The 20,416-nt window shown below is 41.1% G+C and overlaps 1 protein-coding gene across 1 annotated transcript in view; it reads right to left on the bottom strand.

Annotated features, from left to right (window-relative positions):
- Positions 1-20,416, bottom strand: part of TMPRSS15 (transmembrane serine protease 15) — a 399,115-nt gene that overhangs the window by 208,167 nt on the left and 170,532 nt on the right. The window contains exons 11-13 of the mRNA XM_077294014.1: positions 15,475-15,583; positions 12,388-12,538; positions 6,172-6,313 (exon numbers count right to left, since the gene is read on the bottom strand). Coding sequence (XP_077150129.1) covers positions 6,172-6,313; positions 12,388-12,538; positions 15,475-15,583 — 402 coding nt within the window. The remainder of the gene's footprint in view (positions 1-6,171; positions 6,314-12,387; positions 12,539-15,474; positions 15,584-20,416) is intronic.

Raw genomic sequence — 20,416 nt, 5'->3', positions numbered from 1 at the left:
AGGCCTTTGATAGCCTGTCTGCGGTCCCTACTTTAAATACTCCTCCACTCACCACCAAGCTGCCTGCCCGTGTATCCATGTAACCGCTGTAAAACTGCCATGAGCCTATTGTTTGTTATTTTAGGCCTTTGATAGCCTGTCTGCGGTCCCTACTTTAAATACTCCTCCACTCACCACCAAGCTGCCTGCCCGTGTATCCATGTAACCGCTGTAAAACTGCCATGAGCCTATTGTTTGTTATTTTAGGCCTTTGATAGCCTGTCTGCGGTCCATACTTTAAATACTCCTCCACTCACCACCAAGCTGCCTGCCCGTGTATCCATGTAACCGCTGTAAAACTGCCATGAGCCTATTGTTTGTTATTTTAGGCCTTTGATAGCCTGTCTGCGGTCCATACTTTAAATACTCCTCCACTCACCACCAAGCTGCCTGCCCGTGTATCCATGTAACCGCTGTAAAACTGCCATGAGCCTATTGTTTGTTATTTTAGGCCTTTGATAGCCTGTCTGCGGTCCCTACTTTAAATACTCCTCCACTCATCACCAGCTGCCTGCCCGTGTATCCATGTAACCGCTGTAAATCTGACATGAGCCTATTGTTTGTTATTTTAGGCCTTTGATAGCCTGTCTGCGGTCCCTACTTTAAATACTCCTCCACTGACCACCAAGCTGCCTGCCCGTGTATCCATGTAACCGCTGTAAAGCTGCCATGAGCCTATTGTTTGTTATTTTAGGCCTTTGATAGCCTGTCTGCGGTCCCTACTTTAAATACTCCTCCACTCACCACCAAGCTGCCTGCCCGTGTATCCATGTAACCGCTGTAAAACTGCCATGAGCCTATTGTTTGTTATTTTAGGCCTTTGATAGCCTGTCTGCGGTCCCTACTTTAAATACTCCTCCACTCACCACCAAGCTGCCTGTGTATCCATGTAACCGATGTAAAACTGCAGTATTTTGCTTATAAAAAAGAAAATACTGGAGAGATATCAAATGCAGACATTTTAACATTAAAAACAAAAACACATACAACAAAAAACTGGTACAGTACAAAAATTGGCCACCAGCTACAAAAACTTTCTCCTGCAAGTAGTTAACTGAAAGGTTTTTTTCCATTGAAAACACAGATATGGCATCCACCGAGTGTTGTCCTGTCGCGTCTTCTTTATATTATTGCCAAGAAGCTGCAACTGAATAAAGCTGAGCTTCTACCTTCTGCCTCTTATTAACTGCTTTTTTTAAAAAAAATTGTCCACCAGCTACAAAAACTTGCTCCTGCAAGTAGTTAACTGAAAGGTTTTTTTCCATTGAAAACACATATATGGCATCCACCGAGTGTTGTCCTGTCGCGTCTTCTTTATATTATTGCCAAGAAGCTGCAACTGAATAAAGCTGAGCTTCTACCTTCTGCCTCTTATTAACTGCTTTTTTTTTATAAAATTGGCTGTTCCGGCCTACTAAAGGTGTCTGTCTGCCCCTGCCTGGTGTTGTCCTCAACTGAATAAAGCTGAGCTTCTACCTTCTGTTCCAAATTACCATTTTTAAAAATGCAATTGGCTGTTCCGGCCTACTAAAGGTGTCTGTCTGCCCCTGCCTGGTGTTGTCCTCAACTGAATAAAGCTGAGCTTCTACCTTCTGTTCCAAATTACCATTTTTAAAAATGCAATTGGCTGTTCCGGCCTACTAAAGGTGTCTGTCTGCCCCTGCCTGGTGTTGTCCTCAACTGAATAAAGCTGAGCTTCTACCTTCTGTTCCAAATTACCATTTTTAAAAATGCAATTGGCTGTTCCGGCCTACTAAAGGTGTCTGTCTGCCCCTGCCTGGTGTTGTCCTCAACTGAATAAAGCTGAGCTTCTACCTTCTGTTCCAAATTACCATTTTTAAAAATGCAATTGGCTGTTCCGGCCTACTAAAGGTGTCTGTCTGCCCCTGCCTGGTGTTGTCCTCAACTGAATAAAGCTGAGCTTCTACCTTCTGTTCCAAATTACCATTTTTAAAAATGCAATTGGCTGTTCCGGCCTACTAAAGGTGTCTGTCTGCCCCTGCCTGGTGTTGTCCTCAACTGAATAAAGCTGAGCTTCTACCTTCTGTTCCAAATTACCATTTTTAAAAATGCAATTGGCTGTTCCGGCCTACTAAAGGTGTCTGTCTGCCCCTGCCTGGTGTTGTCCTCAACTGAATAAAGCTGAGCTTCTACCTTCCGGCTCTGATTAACTGCAGTTTTTAAACACATTGGTGGTTCCGGCCTACTAACGGTGTCTGCCCCTGCCTTCTGTTGTCCTCAACTGAATAAAGCTGAGCTTCTACCTTCCGGCTCTGATTAACTGCTGTTTTTAAACACATTGGTGGTTCCGGCCTACTAACGGTGTCTGCCCCTGCCTTCTGTTGTCCTCAACTGAATAAAGCTGAGCTTCTACCTTCTGGCTTTGATTAACTGCTGTTTTTAAAAAAAAAATGGTGGTTCCGGCCTACTAACGGTGTCTGCCCCTCCCTGGTGTTGTCCTCAACTGAATAAAGCTGAGCTTCTACCTTCCGGCTCTGATTAACTGCAGTTTTTAAACACATTGGTGGTTCCGGCCTACTAACGGTGTCTGCCCCTGCCTTCTGTTGTCCTCAACTGAATAAAGCTGAGCTTCTACCTTCTGGCTTTGATTAACTGCTGTTTTTAAAAAAAAATTGGTGGTTCCGGCCTACTAACGGTGTCTGCCCCTGCCTGGTGTTGTCCTCCACTGAACAAAGCTGAGCTTCTACCTTCTGGCTCTTATTAAGATTTAAAAAAAAAAAAAAATGTTTAGGGCCTACTAACGGTGTCTGCCCCTGCCTGGTGTTGTCCTCCACTGAACAAAGCTGAGTTTCCACCTTCTGGCTCTTTTTTTTTTTTTTTTTTTTTTTTTTAATTGCTGGATGGGGCCTAATAGCTCTGTTTGCTCCTCCCTGGTGTTTGTCCTCAACTAAAAAAAGCTGAGCTTCAACCTTCTGGCTTTCGGCCTATAGTATCAGATATTAAACTGCATTTGGCCTTCAACTTTGGTTCCGGCCTACTAACGGTGTCTGCCCCTGCGTGGTGTTTGTCCTCAACTGAATAAAGCTGAGCTTCAACCTTCTGGCTTTTGGCCTACAGTAGCAGATATTAAACTGCATTTGGCCTATTAGTGTGTTTGGGCCCTTAAAACAGTGTCTGCTGCTCCTGGGTTTGCTACTCCACTCAACAAAGCAATGCCACCTGTTTAGTCCTGTTACCAATTTTGAACTGCATTTAGCCTACTTTATTCTTTGGCCCTATATCTGTTTCCTCCTCATCCTGTCCACTGCCCAGCCACTGCTACATGAGTCTGCTGGTACATTGACCTAGACCACTACATTCCCCTTGCACTCTACACAGCCAGAATCTGACCCTGCTGAAAGTCAGGTTCCCCTTCCCGCATGTTATACCACCTTACACAGGGACAAAGAGGAAGGTGCAGATGAAAGTGCAGGTTCCTTCATCAGGTGGGGGGGGCATACTCGTTGGCGACGTCACTGGCACAGGGCCCCTCAGAGTACGCAAAAGTGTCGCTGCTGGTGGGAGGCGCCCCCGCCATGCAAACACACATCGCTGTACTTTGAGGGGCCCTGTGCCAGTGCCAATGCGAACGAGTGGCCCCCCCCTGCTTGCTCAGGATCACAGCACTTGCAACGTTGAAATACTTACCTCTCCCTGCTCCACCGCCATGACACGTAGTCCATGTTTCCTGGGCCCACTAAAACCTTGAACCAGCCCTACCCCCACAACTTTTGCCAAATGACCCCCAATTTCCAGTGCCCAACTATTATTATAAAGTTAATTAAGATTGACAAGCTTCAGAAAACAAGAATGGATGTTTTTGGCAGTAAAATGTGCACTGTAGGTGTTTTCCTGGCCTCCACTCACTGCCGGCTATGCTTCCCCATTGACTTGCATTGGGTTTCGTGTTTCGGTCGATCCCCGACTTTTAGCGATAATCGGCCGACTTCACTCGACTCGACTCTGGACTAAATCGGGTTTCACAAAACCAGACTCGATCTTAAAAAAATGAAAGTCGCTCAACCCTACTGACCACAATCCCTTTATGAGGTTATAACTCTTGAATACTTCAACGAATCCTCGTGATTCTGGCAACGTTTACATATTGTACTTCATGATAGTTGTAAAATTTCTTTGATATTAATTGCGTTTATTTGTGAATAATACAGAAATTTGGTGAAAATTTTGATAATTTCACAATTTTCTAACTTTGAATTTTCATGCCCTTAAATCACAGAGATATGTTACACAAAATACTTTATATGTAACATTTCCACATGTCTACTTTACATCAGCACAATTTTGGAATTTTGGAATTTTTCGTTAGGGAGTTATAAGGGTTAAAAATAGACCGGCGATTTCTCATTTTTACAACACCATTTTTTAGGGCCCACATGACATTTGAAGTGACTTTGAGGGGTCTATATGATAGAAAATACCAAAAAGTGACACTATTCTAAAAACTGCACCCCTCAAGGTGCTCAAAACCACATTTAAGAAGTTTATTACCCCTTAAGGTGCTTCACAGGAATCTTTGGAATGTTTAAAAACAATGAACATTTAACTTTTTTGACAAAAAAATTACTTCAGATCCAATTTGTTTTATTTTACCAAGGGTAACAGGAGAAATTGGACCCTAAAAGTTGTTGTACAATTTGTCCTGTGTACTCCGATACCCCATATGTGGGGGTAAACCACTGTTTGGGCGCATGGCAGAGCTCGGAATGGAAGGAGCACCGTTTGACTATTTCAAAGCAGAATTGGCTGGAATTGAGATCAGACGCCATGTCATGTTTGGAGAGCCCCTGATGTGCCTAAACATTGAAACCCCCAGAAGTGACCCCATTTTGGAAGCTAGACAACCTAAGGAAGGTATCTAGATGTGTGGTGTGCACTTTTAACCCCCAATTGTTTCACTAAAGTTTATAATGTAGAGCTGTGAAAATTAAAAATCATTTTTTCCCACAAAAATAAATTCTAGCCCCCAATTTTGTATTTTTCCAAGAGTATCCGAAGAAATTGGACCCCATAAGTTGTTGTGAAATTTTTCCTGAGTAAGCTGATACCCCATATGTGGGGGAACCACTGTTTGGGTGCATGGAAGAGCTCAGAAGAGAAGGAGCGCCGTTGTCCTCTGTTTATAATCTCTTACTGATATAAGGGTGATATTATCGAAATTACAGAAAGCAGTCCAGTACGTGATTTGTGTCATTTTAGATCATGCTGCTCTCAAATTGGGTGGTAAAAACCTGGTGACTGATTCCCTTTAAGTGCAATTTCTTAAAATACATGATCATTACAAATTTGCTCTCCATTAGGAGAAACAAAGCTGACTTTCTATTTAGAGAAAAATAATCTATAAGTGAACCTGTCACGATTCATGCTGCCCAAACCATGCCTGCTCAGCTAGACTAACAGGTCTCTCCTTATGTGTGAAAAAGGGAAAGGCTTATCGCTTAGTGATGGGTGAACGTGCTCGGATAAGGTGTTATCCGAGCATGCTTGGGTGGTATCGGAGTATCTTGGGTGTGCTAGTATGTTATGTTTGAGTCCCTGTGGCTGCTGTTAGACAGCCTCAACACATGCAGGGATTGCCTGTTTGTTAGGAAATCTCCACAGAATGACTAGTATAAATTAGACTAAAAAAATGTAAAAATAGAAGAAAAAAAAACAAGTTAAAAAATGAACATCACAAAAAACAAAGAGATTCATTGCCTCTGATCTAAAAGAGAAAAAGCACATTAGGTTGATAAAATATGTTTCTTTGTAGAAAGCCAAATTTGTGACAGATGACATCCGGTATGGGGATGAAAAAAAAAAAATAGATCTTACTACTGAATCATTTCTTCCCAGTAATCATATAACAGCAAAATACACAGCTCTCAGTAGCATTAGTCATACACCATAGCAGATTTGTTTGATGAATTTAGCAGTCAGCATAGCCAATTATTCTCCTTCCCTCCTCACACCAATCACTACTTCCATCTGTCAAAATGACTGGTACTAAAACATGATTCGAATGCATGGCGGTGCTCAAGAATTGTCACAAGACGTGATAATTACTCCAAATACACACTCTGCGACTTCCATGTAATTAAAAATAATGTCAAATTCCAAATCTTTTGCACTTACATGGCTGAATGGTGGTAGTGGGAGGAGTAGGGACTCGAGTTGGTTCGACAAAACCACTTTCATTGCACTTCCCAGCAGATAGCTTGAGGTCATCTAACGCGATGTCGCTAAAACCTGGATTTTTTATGGCCTCGAATGCCACCTGGTGATTAGGAATGAGATAATTTATGTTAAGATATCCATGTCAGTAATTAGAAACACAATGCAAGTACAGATGGCAGAAGAGCAATGTCAGCTGTGCTTCACTCATATAAAAGTGGCTAAAATATAATGGAGTTGGATTCTTCATGCCCTGAAGGACAGCATGATGTTGCTTTCTAAAAGACCATTGTACCATCTGTAGACCTGAGGAACAAAAGGCAAAGTCTGCACAATGCTTATGTTTCAGAAATACAGTAGTCTACACGAACTTCCTCTAAACCCATATTAAAGGGAACTTTGATTTATTGACTTCTCTAATGACAGGACTTGGAATGATATAACCTGTCCTCAGGTACATCATTCTAGTCACATTGGGCAGGATTAGGGTGTGGTAAGTTTTACTTTTCAGCTCAGTTTCTACACTACCTTGACTGAAGGTAAGAAATTTGTATGAAGTCTTTAAGCATCATTTTTATGAAAGGGGATACTTCAACTCATCAAGATAGGTGATTTTCTCGTGGTGGCATCAAATGCTCCTGATTCATGAAGAAGTGCATGCCTCTTCATGAAATTGGAAAGTCTGACAAACTGCATACACATCCATGCGCTACTCTAGAAATCTTACTAAAGTCAGGGACTTTAGTGAGATTTCTTGTGTAGGAAATACTACAGCTCACCATTAACTAAACAACCTGTGGCATCACACCCCTGCCGCACACCTATCCCACTCCAACTGCCCATTTTTGCAGAGTTGAGAAAAACTGGTGAGAAAACACAAAATGGTTTCAATATTTTGGTGCAACTCCAAGTTGCACTAAAATTTTATGTTTCACATTTTCTAAGCTTTTCCACCATTATTAAGGCATCAAAGCTTTTATGAATTGGGATTTTTATCCCATTTGGTGCAAATTATCAAGGCTTTAGAAAATGATAAATCAGAACTTTATGGTGTTAGAGATGCGAAATTTGGTTATTTTAAAAAAAATTGCTTTATCTAGTTAATTTAAACAATTTGAAATTAGATTTGCGAGAATTTAAAACCTGCAACAACAGAATGAATTAGACTGTATTAACTAGAGTAGACTTACACTAATGAGGCATAGGGTAAAAATATTTTGAACTTTTGACTTCTCAGGCACAATTTCTCACCAGCCCCTACAACTTTGAATGACTGCAATCATTTTAGAGACAATCATCTTGGCTATCTCATACATAAATTTGACTTGCAACTAGAGATGGGCGAACCCGAACAGTAAAGTTCGGCGTTGATACCGAAACACCTACTGTTCGGGCATGGACACCGAACACGGACTTCGTGTTACTGTTCGGGTTTGGCTGCCCAAACACCGGGTGTTTGTTGCGGTGTCAGGTGTATGACAGCACGGCAAACACTGCTTCTGAAATCCTCACCGCCGGTCAGAGAGCCGCAGTTCCCATGATGTCAAAAGTCAACGTGAGCACTCAGCTTTGATCAGAGACGTAAACTTTACATCCTGTCACTGGTGTCAGTAGGATGGGACAACAGCTTCCATCATCCGACACATGTTGCCACTAATAACAGTGAGAGCAGGAGCGGCGGATGGGAGTATTCATCAGCCGCTCCTGTGCTGTAAATAAATAATTTAAAAAAAAACAGCGTGGGTTCCCCCCTATTTTTGATAACCAGCCAGGCAAAACTCACAGCTGGGTATTCCAACCCTCAGCTGTCAGCTTCAGCAAGGCTAGTTATCAAGAATAGAGGGGTCCCCATGCCATGTTTTCTAATTATTTAAATAAATAATTTAAAAAAACAGCTTGGGTCCCCCCCATTTTTGACAACCAACCTTGCTAAAGCAGAGAGCTGGGGGCTGGTATTCTCAGGCTGGTAAGGGGCCATGGATATTGCTCCCCCAGCCTAAAAATAGCAGCTTGCATATGGCCAGAAAAGACACATCTATTAGATGCATCAATTCTGGCACTTCGCTGGGCTCTTTCCACTTGCCCTGTAGCGGTGGCAAGTGGGGTGATAGATGGGGGGGTTGATATCATCTTTGTATTGTCCGGAGACATCAAGCACCGAGGTTAGTAATGGAGAGGCATCTATAAGCCATTACTAACCTCATAGTCACATTGTATGAAAACACAGAAACCAAGAATAAAGTCCTTTAATTGAAAAAATGACACAGACTCCTTTAATAACCTCAATTAAACCATAGTTACAACCTTGCACAATTCCACTGAAGCCCTCCTGTAATAAACCAATAATAATAATAATAATATTAATAATAATAAAACAACAATATACCATACCTGTCTGTCGTTTTGTCCCACGCCAAACCTGTACGTTGCCAAGATGCGACTGTTCAAGCTGAGAACCACCGGTGACTGAACGGCTGTGAGCACAGTGTCAGTGACTAGTGGTGACATCACTGAGGCTCTGCTCCCAGCCGGGCTGAACTGCAGTGACCTCAGTGAGATCCCCACTAGCACCATGAGAGTTTTTCAAAAGGGGAAATCAATATTAATGGCACAAAAAATTGTCTCATAATTTCTGTTGAATGTGGTAATACCCCATATGTATCTGTACAGTACTGCTTAGCCACACGGTGATACACAGGAGGGACGGAGCGCTATTTAACTCTTGAAGAACAGATTTTATTGGAATAGTTTGTGGACTCCATATACAGAGTTGATAGGTTTCAGAACAGCAGAATCCTCTCCAAGTGACCCTGTTTTGGAAATTACATCCCTCTGGGAATTCTACAGGTTTACTGATTATTTTGACTCTGTGTTTTTTTCCAGAAACATTAGATATTGCTGAGTGAAAATTGCAAATCTGCCATTGTAGTCCCCAGCACATTGCAATTCCCAGTATGTTGTATTGTAGTGCCCAGTACATGGTGCCTAGCTTGTGCTTCTGGAGATAAGCACCCTTAAATTAAGCAAGCTCTCATGGCTATAACACTGACAACTGTGGATGATACATTTGGTTTAGACACACTGACACTCAGAATGGAAGAGCACATTTGGATTTGAAAGCACAGCATACAATGGATTTAATTTGGGGGGAGCCTTTTTGCTTTTCCCAACCTTTTATGTTACCAGTAACATGGAAGTCTCCTATATTTCCATTAACAGATGACATACATGAGTGAGGACTTGCTATTGTTGTTTATTGAGTTGAAACTTTTAATGGGAACATTTTACATAAAATGATCACTTACATCTGAATTTCTATCTAAATCTCCAAATGACATGATTCAGATGAAATCCACGATAGATCCAATCACTATAATGAGGCAGCAGAGTTACTGTGGGCTCTGTGTGATGTGGACTCTTTTCAGCCTGACCTTCTTTTCACAGGTGCACAAAACTGTGGCCGAGTGCACTTTTATGCACGCTTACAAAGATGAACACGGCTGGATCATAGGCCAGACAGAGTTCACAGTGTCTCCATCTAGGGAATCTAACGCGTGAGGTTCCTTCTGAATCACGTATTTCAGAGATTTATATGAAAACCTCGGTGTAAGCGTTCATTGTAGAGTGCAGGGTAGATGTCAGCTGAGCCTTTTGCGATCTTTAGGAGGCAGAATGAACAAATCAACAGCAGGTGAACAACTGGTTTTATTTACTGTTATATATTTATGTTTTTATGTATTTATGTTTTTTATGCAGTTTGTCATGTGGTATAAGTGAATAGATGCTTAATTTTGTCAGGTCAGTGCAATTACAGTATTACCTTATTTATATCTCTTTTTTATAGAATGAGTCGTTCTGGACGTGGTAATACGAAATATGTGTACTTTTTTATGTTTTGCCACTTTTACACAATAAAAATATTTTTTCATTTTTTTAGAAAAATTATTGTTTTTGCATAATTATATTCCGAGAGATATATATTTTTTATTTCTCCGCTGACGAAGCTGTATTCGTATTATTAAACTTTTTGTTAAGCATCGTGATGAAAAAGCTTTTGTGAACATGAACGGTGGGTGTTGTGAACGGTTCAAAGCAATTTTTACCATACAGTGTAGGCCAATCCCGACACTCCCACTGATTAGCTCCTGGCAGCTCAAGCAGCGGTTGGATGTGAGCATAGTAAGAGCTCGTCCCACTTCCAATTAAATCAGAAGAATGCAAAAATCAGATTGCATTTGTACCAATTTAATCCTTTGGTTCGCTTCTCAATTGCATCTTTTTTCCTGCTCTCATTGGATCGCGATCAGACAGGAAAAAAATCACAGCATGCTGTGATTGCATGCTGAATTCTGATTGCACGCACCCATTTAAGTCTATGGGTGTGTGTGAAACATCACACTGCACTCGGATATCACTCGAGTGCAGTGCGATTCCCGCTAACTCCTGCAACAGAAGAGTTGGAGAAATTATTTTATCTGTCTCCTTCACAACTGTGCTGTCATCCTCTCACGAGAAGATCGGAGCACAGAGCATGGACCTTTGGCTCGCAGCAGTGCAGGAGCCGAGTGTCATCAGCATATCACATCCGATTCTCTCACATTGGCTGTTGTTTCGCTAGTAAGACCCCTGCCTAGCAGAGGGGAACACCACCACTCCGTTGTAACTCTTAAGTACTTTAGATACTTATTTTTTTACCTTGAGAAAAGTGCAGGTCCCAGGCCAAAATGCGTTGGAACATTAAAACAAAAACATTGTGGAACAAAAAAGGCATGTCATTTACCACGCGCAGACCGTTCAACATGATATTGTCCTCCTCCACAAGTACTTTAGATTCGCAATTGTTCAACTGAATGGAGCTGATAATCTAATATTCTAATAGAACCTACTGATATTATGTCCTCGTAATCTAGTGATAGTAAAACTGAATAAAATATAATTGTAAGCACAAGTGCACATGTTCTGTTCAGGTGGGCAAAAAATTGAAAGGAAACTTTTTAAGGCCATTGTAAGTTAGCAACAGGCCAAGCAGCCTAATGTCACGATCCATGTTTGGATTTATGGCAGCTCTGGTTTCACTCTGTTTTAAAAATAGCTTTTTCCTTTCAGGACCAGCGGGGGTTAATATCAGTTTCCCCGCACTGGCAATGAGCTGTAACTGCAGTGTAGCTAGATCAGCTGATGTGGGAGGTGACCACTCCCATCATCCTTTAAATGGTCACCTGAGGCAACCTCTGACTGTCGGTGATAGAGCAATCTACAGTGACCAAGCCTGGAGGAAGGAGCTCGCTGGCTGCTGTGGTGTATCAGCTGGTTTTGTTAGCTCGTGATCCTGGTGCCTTTACTCTGCTGTGTGGTGCACTGCAGCAGATGAAGTTGAAGATAAGGTGTGTTTTTACCCCATCCCTTTCATGTTTGTCACTGTCTCCTGTGTGGTATTATCTGCAGTGGTGAGGCTAGCTCTCCTTTCCGGCCAGTGCACTAGCCAGGGCAGTATTAGGTGACAGCGAGGGATGAGGTTCGTGATGGCGGCAGGGGTAAGGCCTCGGTTAGGGTGTTAGGGGAGTGCAGAGAAAGGCTCAGGTTTGAGCACAGGTGGTGACCATTCCCCACTTCCCTATCAGTAGGGCCTTCCTTTCCCCATTTCCATCCCATTGTTAGTGGGTTGCGCCATCTGCTAAGCCCCTTGGCTCGTGTTACATCGTGAAACCTAATATGAATTAGTGAGTCATGTCCTGTATATAAGTGTTTGCCAGTGTTAATTGGTGGAAAGTTTTCTTATATCTATTACAGATCAGATCATTGTGATTAAGAATTATCTCCCTATACGGACTTATATGTAGAAAGCCAAAGATTAGTTCTTAATTAGTTAGAATGTTTTTCGAATATTAGCATTAGGGTTGGCTGTCAGTGCCGGTGCACGGCTATAGCCGCCACTCTCTATACACAGAGCGGTGACTGCCTTTGTGCCTGTGTCGCCCCCATGACTGACAGGAGTAATAAAGTTCATTACTTCCCAGAAATGGGTGTTTAAGTGCCGGCACCGGGCAGGTTCAAAACTGTATTCACCTGCAAATTAACTCCATATCTGCAGTTTAATAACATTTCTTCACATGACAGGTTCCCTCTAAGCCCAAATTATTTCTACAAAATGAAGGAAAAAGAAAAATATTTACTCACAGCCAGTTCAGAAGTTTCATTTAATGTAATCTGTCCAAAATTCCAATTTGGGCCATAATTTCCTTCTTTAGAAAAAATAACTTGCTCGGTATTGTTTGTAAGTATAATAAAAACAGATAGGCGGTATACATTGACACCATACATGTGGTACCTGGGATTGAAAAACAGAAAAAAATGATAATTAAATAAAGAAGAAAGCTAAAGAACAAGGAAAGGAACTCAACATACAGAGTGGAAGCTAAATGGGACCAGAAATATCCGCAAACTTATAGAAAGGTAAAAGTCTAGCTAAAAAAAGTTCTTTATCTTGCGTTACATCTGTGAAGTTGTCTACTGTGGTACAGAGAGTTGTAATATTCTTCCTTATATCTTGTATTGATAAAAAAAGGTTAAAAATAAACCTTTAAAAATAAATAGTTCTCCATTACAGTGAAATAATGTATTGTCTATAACTAAGATCAAAAAGGGCTGCCAATAATTGTGCCAGATTTGAATACATGGAATAAGAGGACTTAGGCCCCGAATTATCAAGTAGGGCATTTTTTATGCAGGTTTTGATGAAGGTGGCATGCAAGGTTAATGATTTATTTAAAGGTGCATGTCTTGTAATGAATAATAGAGGCAAGAAGGTACGGGTGTCTCCATATAGCTGTAACAACTCTGCTGGCATCACAGCATGGCCTTGCATTTCTCACACTATCTTACCCACTGCTCCAGGCCATGATGTGGTTTCTGTTTCTTGCCAGCTCCATGTTCTGTGTCTCTGCTCTCTGCATGCTTCATAGTTCTGTGTATAGAGGGGCGGCGCCTGAACTCTCTGGTTCTTATAGGAATCAGGTGCATCTGTCCAATCTGTTCCTGACCAATTGCCAGGAGACCTCCAGTATTTAGTTCAGCTCCACCTAGTGGTCTGGGCCTGTGCAATGTGTTAGCTCAGTTAGTGTCTTGCTTCTGAGTTTGCCTGGCCTTTCTCTGTGTTACTCCCTCTCCAGAGGATTCTCTGTGTTATTTCCTTGGTCTTGTTGTCCGCCCACCAGGAGGCAGTATATCCTGGTCTCAGTGTCTTTGTCCTTGTGTCTTGTTCCATTGCCTTGTCTGTACTTAGTCTTATCTCTGTCTCCTAGTCTTTGGCTTCCTTCCCTGTTGCCTTTCCTTGTATTCTCAGTCTGCTTTCACTCCGCACTCTTGCGGTTCTACCTGGCTCCGCTCCTTGCGGTTCTACCTGGCTCCGCTCCTTGCGGTTCCACCTGGCTCCGCTCTTTGCGGTTCTACTTCTCCTGCACTTGGCTCCGCCTCCAGCTCTTGGCTCCGCCTCCTGCCTGTCTGCACTTGGCTCCGCCTCCAGCTCGTGGCTCCGCCTCCTGCCTGTCTGCACTTGGCTCCACCTCCAGCTCTTGGCTCCGCCTCCTGCGGGTTTGCACTTGGCTCCGCCTCCAGCTCTTGGCTCCGCCTCCTGCGGTTTTGCACTTGGCTCCACCTCCTGCTCTTGGCTCCGCCTCCTGCATTTCTGTTCTTGGCTCTAGCTCCTGTGCTTTCACTCTGCATCCGCTCTTGCGGTCTTTATCTACTTATTCCTAGGTCCTCGTGTCTGAACAGGTTCTTACCCGTTCTACATACCTGCCTGCAGACCGGTCCCTACCGGTTCTTCCAGTGTACCAGTCTTGTCCACCAGTCCTGCCAGAGAGCCAGCCATGCCCGCCTGCCTACCAGAGAGCCAGCCGTGCCCGCCTGCCTGACAGTGTTCCTGTTGTACCCGTCTGCCTGCCTATGTGCCAGCCGTGCCCGCTTGCTTGTCTATGTTCCGTTCCCCGGTGGGATCAGCAGCCACGACCAGACTCCACCCTGGAGTGGTACCTGGTAGCTTCCTATTGCACAAGTCTGACCTCACCATCAGAGGCTCCAGCGAACACCTAGGAAGCTACTTAGTTACGCCCCTTCCAGGGAGGTTTGGTCTGTGGTCCAGTGGGGCCACTCCCCCGCACGCCCGCGCCAACCAGTCTGGGCGCGAGCTCGACAATAGCATCTCTCCACAAATCCTTCTCTAGGGACTGGGCTGTAATTTAGGTCTTGAGAAACATCGCTGCTTGTCATGAATTTGACGAGTGGGAGTTGCCATCCTCCTATCCGGCCCCAGCTACACCCACCTCTGCAGAACTGGAGAACTCCATAAGTCGAACAATTTTAGCACAGCTCCGTCAAAGTTTTACAACTTTTAGAACCTTTTCCTGCTAGAATTCTGGCATAAAAGCTTTGACGAATCTTGGTCTTGATGTTTATTTTCCATTCCTTGTTCTTTCAAAATCCCCTGGGGTATTTTCTTGTTAAAAATGTAGTCCCTACGTAGACAAGAGTCCAGCATCTGTTCTTACCGCTCAGTAGCAAGAAGAACGTGGAAAACAGATCTGGTAGAATCCTATGCATTTATGAGGTCTGGCTCATCCCCGTGCTCCAGCCTTTTGGAGGGTGTATCTCCAAAATATAAGTTCAAAATAACAAAACAGGGTCCCTTCACTTCTCTGGGATTCATATTACAGCTACAGTTTAAGGCTGCCGTCACACGCTCAGTATTTGGTCAGTATTTTACATCAGTATTTGCAAGCCAAAACCAGGAGAGGGTGATAAATATAGAAGTGGTGCATATGTTTCTGTTATACTTTTCCTCTAATTGTTCCACTCCTGGTTTTGCCTTACAAATACTGATGTAAAATACTGACCAAATACTGCTAGTGTGACGGCAGCCTAAGTCTCTATACTCTAACTTTGATTTCTTTTTTAATTTTCATGAGATCAGTTTTGTTTTTGGACATAAAAGAATTTCTGAAATAATTTATACTTATCGGGTACCATATCCCCAGTGCCGAAGGTTACATAATTTCTACTCGTGAGGCCTGAATACGGAAAAACAACATGCATCTTAGGAGGGCTAATTATTTGTTTCTATAATTTAACAAAATTGATTTTCTTCCTATGCTTGAGCAAACTAGTTAACCTTTAACATATTGGTAATTAAGACCCTTTACCAAGCAGAATGTGATTTTGTGGTTATCGATAGACACATCATTTATTTTATGTAAGTTTCCCACTTACCAGAAACTGAGGCATAGGGGATCTAATGGTGATGATGACACCAAAGGAAGGCTAACAAGCCTAATTCGTTGGCCAAATCCAGGTCCGAGTGGGGTTGAGATATAGTAGCCTAAAAGTATGAGAAATTAATGAGCTAAATTTCATACAAAAGGTAAAAAAATCAGAAATGGAATAAGTACTTGCATTGACTTTAGTATATTTGAAACATAGAAGCCCAAAGTTTCCTGGAGATATCAGAAAGAATTTTCCATGCTATGTTCCAATGAGTTAAACAAGAGCATGCCATTGGAATAGAGGGAGACATCTTTGGATGGTATTTTATGGGTGTCTACTTGTTGAAATCTATGTGCTGATGAAATAAATTGTGTTGTCTACAATATATCTATAAGAGTAAGTTCACATCTAGAGAATACACTGTAAATGTTCAGTCCAGATTTGTCAGTGGAAAATCTGCAAGTTTTTTACAGAAAGAGCTAAGGGAATGAAATGTCTCAAAAGTTTCCAGCACAGATTACCCAGCTCTACAACTCTGATATATAGCTATATATACAGTATAACATTCGATGGGGCTCAGTGGTAATTGTGAGCTATGTATTTTTATTGCTCAGATACTGGAGATAAAGTTGAACATTGAGCATTTGTAAAAAAAAAATATGGATATTAAATCCGACCAATATCTCAAAATAATACATTTGACATCACAAAAATCAGTTGCTCACAATCATGAGGCCATATGGACATTATAGATGGAACCCCCTTTCCTCCAAATAAGACCCTATTGTGCTTTTTTATTACCTAACATATTTCTATGCATCTTACAATTCTTACCCTGCTCTATCAGGTAATGTTAGAATAAGGATGGATGGTTTCTAGAAAGGACTTATTCCCCTCTCCCCATCAAGAACTAGTGTATATTTGTAAGAGGAGAAAGGGGTGGAACAAAATTTCTGCCAGTCAAATAAGTGTTTTGTCACCATTTCCATCCCTGCGGCACAGATGGAATTAACTGTATGTCCGCTCTTAGCTCCAGTTTTATGGAGCAGCCTCAATAGCTGAGCCCGCACCAGACACCAACTAGTATACAGAGGGCATTTGCCTCTAACATCAGCATCTGCAGCTAGCTTTGATCAATGCCGTTTAATCATGCAGATGTCGCTGTCATTCACAGACAGCATCATTCAAATGATACAATCACTGGTGCATGTAAGCTCCGACTCGCTTTGGCTTCATACGAAGCAATCTCAATGTGCCAATGGGTTACCATGTCAGCCAGATATCTAACGAAGGTCCTCATTATTACCATGTTTACCCTGCTAAGAAGCCCAGTCGTGACATGGGCATCATAGGACACACTACATTCCTCAAAGCAGTAGTAGTGCAGTATTTAGGAAAGATGATAAAAGGTTTGAAGATTCAAATCTCCTAAGGAGACTAAAAAAATAACATAAAAATACTTTAAAATATAAATATATATATATATATATATATATATATATATATATATATATATATATATAGATATATATACATATATATATATATATATAAATTAAATCTCTCATTTAAAAAAATAAGATAAAATAAAAATATTTGCTATCTCTGAATCCATAAAAGTCAAAGATATCAAAATATATGTTTTATTAACCAAGATAGTAGTTGCCATACAGAGAAAAAAAAATACTGTTTTTGGTTTCCACTACTCTCTTAAAACTGTAATAAAAAGCGATATGTGATCAGTAGACCTAAATAGTATCAATAAAAATGCCAATATGCCATGGAAGAAAACAAACCAATACACAAGTGTATTAACAGTAAAATAAAAAAAAGTTTAAGTTCTCAGAAAATAGGGACAATATATGCGGACACAATGTTTTATTTTTTTTAAATGTTGAATTTAAGTAATAATAATAATCCTAATAATAATAATAATAATAATATACTTTTGGTACAGTCTTAATTGTACTCACCAAAATAGACAATTTGCTAGGTAGTTTTTAGTATACACTGAATAGTGTAAAAAGGAACCCCCCCAAAAAAAAAAAAAAAAATTGTGAAATTTCATTTTTTTTTTAATCAATTTATCTTATTTTTCTTATTTTTCAGTATATTATATGGTAAAATAAATTATTTCATTCGAAACTACAACTCATCCTGAAAGATAAGCAAACCTTAAAATGGCTATGCTGAGAGAAAAATTTGAAAAAAATATAGTATTGCTGTTGGAAAAAGGGAAAGAAACGCTGGAAGGCAAAAGTGAAAAATTGCCTGGTCCTTAAGACATAAAATTTGTGTGGGCACCTTAGGAAAGAGGGGTGCTATCCATATGATGAGACTGGTCTGGTTATGAATTATATAGTTGCCCTGTCATTTTAATACCAGCTACATTTTTATTGGGGGAATATATGTGATTATTGTTGGGTCCCAAGTGGGACCTGTCATCTGGTAACTGCTATAAAGGGAATCTGTTATCAGGATTTCACCTCTCAATATATTTATATATACATCTACTGTAGCTTTTTCAAAGACAAGTCCAACAACATTTTTGCATGGCCTGTCCGGTCCACAATTACTGTAAAATCAGTGTTTGAATTGATATGCAAATGAGGCTGAAGAGCTTTAGTAGATCTGAGTTCTCTGTCACTCCAGCTCTATTCCCACCCAGCACCACCTCTTCATGCTTCACTGACCTAAACTAGCCTCTATGAAATGTGACTTCAGGCAAAGGAGATATCAGTCAAGCAGAAAGGGTCGGCACTGACTGGGAAATAAAGCTGGTGTGACAGAGGCTTCAGATCTATCATAGTCCTTCAGCCTCATTTGCATATAACTTAAATGCAGATTTTTCAGTAACAGAGGAGTGGACTGGCAATGTAAAGGTATTGCTGGACTCGTCTATGAAAGAGCTACATGCACATATTGTTTGGAGGGTGAAATCCTGCTGACAGATTCCCTTTCAATCTGTCAGAAGTCAGAACACTGAAGCAGAATGCAAGAACATCATGCAAGCTTTTGTGATGAGAGTCCTGCGCAGACTATGAACATGATTCTACATTTTATTTATTTACAATCAGGTCCCCACCATCCCTCTAGTCAGGCTCAGAAAAATGTTTAGTTGACTGATAAAAAACATATCAATTCTCCACAAACTTGCTTGCATAATTCTTCCTCTCGTTACAGTTCCTGAAATTCTCAAGGATCCAATTTATCTAAGTCAACCAGATGTTTCTGCCTGTTGTTCGCCATAAGAAGAAAATTTGGATTTGTTTTAAAACCTCTGATGCGTAAACATAAATTATCCTTTAGAGTCGATATAATTTTATTTATTTTTTTTAAATACTTTGCTTTCTTGGTGCCCATTTTGATGTGTTTTATTCTCCATTATCAAACCCAAGAGGCTCCTTGACTAAAACAGAATATTTCATCCAGCCAGAGAAAGCTTTGCTTCAGCAATTACGCTTGAAAATTACATTTTTGATTTGCAGTTTCAAGTTCCTGTGTTTAGGTTTCTGGAATGACTAAGGATCTTCTTGAAGTTTTGAGTGGACACTTTTTTATAACATTTGTTATGTCAATTGATGAAATAAATAAGTCAATCTAAAAAGAAAAAAAGGTCTCAAAGAAATGGGCTAGACATTAAAATTCCTTACTTACTTGGAATTCTATAGGACAGGTAAAAAATATTAAAGTTACAAACAAAAACTGTAAAAAAAATGCCTTTACCGGCATTGTGCAAAATTGGCACTACAATTGGGAAATATTAAAAAAATACAAAAAATAGCAACTATTTATCAGATAAGTCACCCGCTGCTTGACTCATACCACTAAGGAAGTCCTTCAGTTAGGGGCATCCATAGCTGTCATCAAAAAAATGCTGTTTGATATAGCCTAAGACTACAGTGAGTATTTGATGTTTCCGATTTTGTGCAGCATTTCTCCACCTACTTGCATATCTCTTAATTGCATATTTGAGTGAATTTTTGTTACATGTGTTTCTATCGTGTTGTTGATTCTGCATTTTTTCTCTTTCTTTGATATATCATGTTTTCAATTAAGCTGCTCAGTTTTTTATACTTGTTGATCTTTGGCTTTGACAAAACGTTATTGATATCATGTGTCGAATATGTTTCTTAAAATCGCTTCTGCTATTGATTTATACTTTATTGAAAAGCCATTGACTATTGAAATTGGTTTGAATGTTTTATCCTGTAGTATATTGTGGCAGATATTTCCTGTACCAACAATTCTCAATACTTTACATCTGACGCCGACCTTAAGGTGCCGTTACACTAAACGACTTACCAACGATCACGACCAGCGATACGACCTGTCCGTGGTCGTTGGTAAGTCGTTGTGTGGTCGCTGGGGAGCTGTCACACAGACAGCTCTCTCCAGCGACCAACGATCAGGGGAATGACTTCGGCATCGTTGAAACTGTCTTCAACAATGCCGAAGTCCCCCTGCAGCACCCGGGTAACCAGGGTAAACATCGGGTTACTAAGTGCAGGGCCGCGCTTAGTAACCCGATATTTACCCTGGTTACCATTGTAAAAGTAAAAAAAACCCAAAAAACTACATACTCACATTCTGATGTCTGTCACGTCCTCCGCTGGCATCCACCAGCGTGCACTGAATGTGTCAGTCAGGGAAGCTCTCGGCAGCAGCGCGTGCATATTAGCAGCACTCTTGCCGAAAGCAGTTTTAACCCTGTGGACGCCGGGGGACGTGACAGACATCAGAATGTGAGTATGTACTGTTCTTTTTTTACTTTTACAATGGTAACCAGGGTAAATATCGGGTTACTAAGTGCGGCCCTGTGCTTAGTAACCCGATATTTACCCTGGTTACAAGTGAACACATTGCTGGATCGGCATCACACACGCCGATCCAGCGATGACAGCGGGTGATCAGCGACCAAAAAAAGGTCCTGATCATTCCCATCGAC

The sequence above is a fragment of the Ranitomeya variabilis genome, chromosome 3 (genome assembly GCF_051348905.1).
Source record: "Ranitomeya variabilis isolate aRanVar5 chromosome 3, aRanVar5.hap1, whole genome shotgun sequence".
In the NCBI taxonomy this organism is placed as follows: domain Eukaryota; kingdom Metazoa; phylum Chordata; class Amphibia; order Anura; family Dendrobatidae; genus Ranitomeya; species Ranitomeya variabilis.
This window is presented reverse-complemented; position numbering and strand designations above follow the sequence as displayed.